At 40.7% G+C, this 6,381-nt stretch overlaps 1 protein-coding gene across 1 annotated transcript; it reads left to right on the forward strand.

The window, feature by feature from the left end:
* Positions 1-1,012: 1,012 nt before the first annotated feature.
* Positions 1,013-3,076, forward strand: LOC115258035 (uncharacterized protein K02A2.6-like). Its single transcript, XM_029858030.2, has one exon. It carries the CDS (start codon positions 1,013-1,015, stop codon positions 3,074-3,076), a length of 2,064 nt encoding a protein of 687 aa, XP_029713890.2.
* Positions 3,077-6,381: the final 3,305 nt, after the last annotated feature.

Here is a 6,381-nt window from a genome sequence, read left to right on the forward strand (position 1 = left end):
TCACCATCATCTCTCGGAAAATCTGGAACAAATGTCTTGGATACCCTCAACTACTTCCCACAACAAGAGCAGCAACAACAGCGTCTGGCAAGCCTCTTCAGCTTCTTGGTGAACTTCAAAGCGCAATCACACTTGGAGGTGTCACCAAACCAGGAAAATTTTACGTGGCCAGCAACAATCTCAACCTGTTTGGCCTGGAATGGATCGACTTGTTTGGACTATGGGACAAGCCATTGTCGGCGATCTGCAATCAAGTTCACGCCGATCAACCCAACGCAATCCAGCACTACAAGGCAAGATTCCCAGACGTTTTTCGGCAAGGTTTATAACACTGCACAAAAACCAAGGTACGCCTGTTCCTGAAGCCCGAAGCTATGCCAGTCTACAAACCAAAACGGCCTGTACCATTCACATCCGTGGAGAAAGTCGATGCAGAACTGGACCGCCTTCCACAACTGGGTATTATCACCCCGGTTGACTTTTCCCAGTGGGCTGCACCAATCGTAGTGGTCAAGAAACCAGGAGGAAAGATTCGGATCTGTGCCGATTATTCAACCGGTCTGAACGCCGCCCTGGAGTCGAATAACTACCCGCTGCCAGTTCCCGACGACATCTTCAGCAAGCTCAACGGATGCAAGTACTTCAGCATAATCGACCTTAGTGATGCCTATCTGCAAGTAGAAGTGGATGACGACTCGAAAAACTTGCTGACCATCAACACACACCGTGGACTATTTCGTTTCAACCGGCTAGCACCTGGGGTGAAGTCGGCCGTGAAATCCTCACCGCTCTTTTTCAACGACTGCAAGAGTATGGCTTCATCCTCCGTGAAGAAAAGTGCAACCTGCTACAGCTTCAAATCAAGTATATTGCACACATCGTTGACGATTCTGGACTACGACCGGATCCTGCCAAAATCGAAGCCATTGTCAAGATGCCTGCTCCCAGCGATATTTCCAGTCTACGATCGTTCCTCGGTGCGGTGAATTTCTATGGCAAGTTTGTATCAGAAATGCACCAGCTACGAAGACCACTCGACGCGCTTCTCAAGAAGGATGCCAAGTTCGTTTGGAACAACGACTGCCAGAAGTCTTTCCAGAGATTCAAAGAAGTGCTCCAGTCAGATCTTCTCCTAACGCATTACGACCCGACTCTGGACATCATCGTAGCAGCGGACGCATCCCAGTCAGGAATTGGAGCCTGCATCATGCACAAGTTTCCCAACGGCGCTCTCAAAGCGGTGGCACATGCATCCCGTTCCCTCACCGATGCTGAAAAACGTTACGGACAGGTGGAGAAGGAAGGTCTAGCCCTGGTATTCGCTGTAACGAAGTTCCACCGGATGCTGCTTGGACGGAAGTTTACGCTACAAACGGATCATCAGCCGCTCTTGAGGATATTTGGATCGAAAAAGGGGATTCCAATCCACACCGCCAATCGCTTACAACGCTGGGCACTGACGCTTCTGTGTTACGATTTCGACATCCAGTATGTATCCACCACCCAGTTCGGAAATGCCGATGTTCTTTCCCGTCTCATCAGCGGTCATTCAAGACCGGAGGAAGATTTAATCATCGCTTCAATCCAACTGGAAGATGACATTGAAGTACCTCTTCAAGAAGCAGTCGGATTACTTCCTGTGACGTTTGACATGGTACGTGACACTACAACGAAATGCTCCGTTCTCCAGCAAGTTGTCAAGCACATCGAAAATGGATGGCCTACTCACATCAAGGACATTACAAACCCCGATGTTCGACCGTTCCACACCCATCAGGACGCCCTGGAATTGGTAAAGGGATGTGTTATGCTTGGAAACCGATTGGTGATTCCTGAAACATTGCGAAAACGGATTCTGAAGCAGCTCCATAGAGGACATCCAGGGATGGAAAGGATGAAAGCTCTCGCTAGAAGTCACGTCTACTGGCCCAAAATCGACGACAGCATTTCCGATTACGTCAAGCAGTGCGACAAATGCGCTACTCATTCGAAGACACTTCCGAAAGTTCCTCTGCAATCATGGCCGCTCGCACAATCTCCTTGGGAACGCATCCACATAGATTTTGCTGGTCCAGTCAATGGCCTGCATTTTCTAGTAGTAATCGACGCCTTATCCAAGTGGCCGGAAATCAGCATTGTACGCTCACCGACCACAGCAGCAGTCATCAATTTCCTGGACGAAGTGTTTGCTCGCTTTGGAGTTCCAATCACCATCGTATCCGACAACGGCACACAATTTTCATCGGCGCAGTTCGCGGAATTCTGCAAGAAGAACGGAATCCAACATTTGAGAATCCCTCCGTATCATCCGCAGTCGAACGGCCAGGCGGAACGCTTTGTAGAAACCTTGAAGACAGCTTTGCTCAAGATTAACGAGGGGGAAAAGATCTCCGAGTCACTGCAAATCTTCCTTCAAGCCTACAGAACAACCCCAAGTCGTATCCTGAATGGAAAAACTCCGTCTCAACTGATGATCGGAAGGAACATGCGGACAGTCCTGAGTCTACTCCAACCACGACAGCCGATGACCCCAATCATCAATCAACGACAAAATGATCAGTTCAACCGGAAACATGGCGTAGTACCTAGGAATCTACAAGCTGGTGATGCAGTTTATGCCAAGGTCTACCAATCCAATTCAAAATGGAAATGGGCTCCCGGAGTCATTATTGATGTCATTGGGCAAGTAAACTTTAATGTTCTATTGGACGAATGGCATGGCCGACGGAAGTTGATCCGTTCACATGCCAACCAAATCATGCATCGCTTTGACGACCAACAACCAACAAAGGAACCAACGGAGAAATCTTCCCTCAACATATTCGTGGACGAGTTTGGACTGCAGGATAATTTCCAACAAAATGAAGTCACTACCGTTGCTCCTCCAGAACCAGCACCAGACCAAGAAGTTCCCATTGATGCCACTGATGATGACGAAGCACTACCAGAAATGGAAGTAAGCCTGCCGGAATCAATTCAGCATCCACAACCTGATGAGGAAGCCTCTACGAGTCGGCCCAGGCGAATGATCCAGATGCCATCTAGACTGGAACCTTTCCTAGTATTCTGGAAATAAGAAGGGAGAGGAATTCCACGGAGTCATGTCAGTCGATCCTGAGCGACCATTTCAAAAATATCTGAAACTTTGCACAGTTTTTCAATTTCATATAAATCGCCATTTTTTTTGATATTAAACCTTCATATTCACTCACGACTAACTTTTCAAAAGGGTGTATGCGAAAATAGTTCTAAAATATTCTAAAAGCTGTACAGCAAAAACGGATTGTTCGATTGTTATAAATTTTTCAGCAAAGTTAGATAACTAAATGATGATTCCTTAGAAAATATACACTGTAAAAATTTCCTTTTTCTACTTTGGAAAAATATGATATTTGTCACAAAAACTCAAATATCTCAAAACCCTATCTTTTTACCAACTTCAATTTTTTAGGGGAAATGGCCCATTATATCAGCTATCTACCATAAAATTTTGGTGATGGTAAACTGATAAACAAAAAAGTTATGACATTTCAAATATTTCACAATTTTTACATTTAGTAACAAAAAAAAAATTTTTTTCTGTGTAAATTATTTCGAGAATTATATTTTGATGCTGATTTTATTGTTTTTTTTTTGTTTTTGTTATTTTCATGATACTTTAGTTTGATTATTCGTAATTACTATAGTATCTATTTGAAACTTAGACGCGATCCAGTGTTGTGATCAAAAATATTGAGATTGTCATACTTTTTATTGTACGTGACTGGTGAAAAAATCCCTTGATAGTGTTGAAAAGCTGTTGATTATAAGAAAAATGGAATTGAATTTATTTTTAAGACAAAAGCTGTATAATAAAAGTTTTTTTATACGCGTATACGTCTAGTTTATCCGCAAAAAAAATCCCTCTTAGAGAACAGACTTTATGATCGGAAGAATGCGAGTAACTTCAACAACAACAAATGCATAAGAGGTACATACCACAGACAAACAGACGAAACGCCTAGAACAATTTTAGTGAAAATTCATCGCCCAGTTCAAACTATCACCACCTGGTGGAAATGTTTCACGAAACACTGCGTTGTGCAATATCGTCATCAGAAGGCGCTAGTGTGAAACGTCAAACGCAAAGAAAAACGATGGGCGCTCTTCTTGTTATGAAAGCCACAACCAAGATTCAAAATGATCGTTGAAGGCGTGGTCAATGAAAATTTCGCCAGTGTTACGTTTGTTTGTCTGTATACATACCTGACAATGCTCACGAAAAAAACAAAAAAATACTACCGCTATGAATATTAAAAATTGTATAGTATTTTTTTTTTCTTCAGCCACCAACACCAAACAAGTAAGTTAAAATTAATAAGTGATTTTGTTTATTATAATCTAACGAACAAGATGAACAGTCGCTTTCTCAAAGGTCTTCAACTCAACGCTCTCTTGTAGACCGTTTGATGAAAAAAAAATGTTCAAAAGAGTTACGAAATCTCACCGAAAGCACCATAGATAAACTGAAAGAGACTGGTTATGCCCAAATGTCCACATTGTGTACAAAATTACGCATTTGCACGTCCTGCCGTCTAGAATTTGACAAACGAGCCATCTGTATATCATCGGTAAAGCAGGGCGCAGGAAGTTCGAAAACGACAACAACTGAGAAATTGCCATCAGCGACATCTGTTTAAACAATTTAATTACGCCCCTTTTCAAAAATGCCCTGTAATATTCTTCAACATCTATACCCATTTCAATATTTTTAACGTTGCAAAACACGCTTTCAACATTCATCTTGAAGAAGAGGGAAAACACTTGTCCTCAAATGTAACAGCAAATTAATGAATAAACGACTAATGCGCGGAGGGCGTGATAAAATCGGAACATTACGGTACATAGTATATTATATTATATGTATATATAATATATAATAAAAACAACTTGTTTTACTCACGCAAGACCATTAACAATAAAATCAGCATCAAACTTCAATTTCCGGCCGAAATAATTTACACTAAAAAAAATTATTACTAAATGTGAAAATTGTGAAATGTTTGAATTGTCATAACTTTTTTGTTTATTTTCATGGTAGATTGCTAATACAATGGACCGTTTTCTCTAAAAAATTACGTTGGTAAAAAGATAGGGGTTTGAGATATTTGAGTTTTTGTGACAAAAATGATATTTTTTAATGTTAAAAAAGATTTTTTTCACAGTGTATATTTTCTTAGGAATCGCCATTTAGTTATCTAACTTTGCTGAACAATAAAATCAGCATCAAATCGCGATTCCCGGCCGAAATAATTTACACAGAAAAATTTTTTTTACTAAATATAAAAATTGTGAAATTTTTGAAATGTTATAACTTTTTTGTTTATTAGTTTACCATCACCAAATTTTTATGGTAGATTGCTAATACAATGGACCGTTTTCCCTAAAAAATTCAAGTTGGTAAAAAGATAGGGTTTTGAGATATTTGAGTTTTTGTGACAAAAATGATGTTTTTCAATGATAAAATAGATTTTTTTTCACAGTGTATATTTTCTTAGAAATCACCATTTAGCTATCTAACTTTGCTGAAAAATTCATAACAATCGAACAATCCGTTTTTGCTGTGCATATTTTTGAATATTTTTGAACCATTTTCACATACACCCTTTTGAAAAGTTAGTCGTGGCTCTAAATAAAAATTTGATATCGAAAAATGGCGATTTAGATGGAACTGAAAAACTGTGCAAAGTTTCAGTTCAATAGAAAATCATGAATTAAAAATTTTCCTTAATTTTGATGCTGTTGCTTGGAATCGCTCGGGAGGAATGTTGGAGACTAACATAGTAGCCAACCATCGATCAGTTGTTGTCCAAGCAATCATCGCTCATACCTTGGCAACCGTAGCAACCACCAATCAACCTAACAACTTGACACTATATAAGTACCGATACCTGTGAACACTATTCATTATGTACCTACCACTCGAACAATAAAGATTAGTAGTAAAGTGCAACAGGATCCCTAATGTGGCGTTAAAATCAGCGGTCCTAGCTTACCCCGACATGTTCAGGACAGTGATGCAGAAATGTTTGGAAGAAGGTCACTTCCCAGACATATGAAAGGTGCAGAAACTGGTTTCACTGCCAAAGCCAGGAAAACCGCCGGGTGATCCAGCATCGTATAGGCCGATATGCCTGCTGGACACACTTGGGAAGCTGCTGGAAAAGCTCATCCTTAACACTTATGTGGCCGGCAGGGTACCCGGGTACCTTTTTCAATTTCAAATCTCGATATTTTAATGGTTATTGAGACTAGGATGTTGGAACTCTGTTAGATCTTAGAACTCGTGAATATACATCTATTAATGGGGTTGACCGAATTTTAAAGTGAGGAGGAGCAGGG

This window comes from Aedes albopictus, chromosome 1, assembly GCF_035046485.1.
Source record: "Aedes albopictus strain Foshan chromosome 1, AalbF5, whole genome shotgun sequence".
Classification (NCBI taxonomy): domain Eukaryota; kingdom Metazoa; phylum Arthropoda; class Insecta; order Diptera; family Culicidae; genus Aedes; species Aedes albopictus.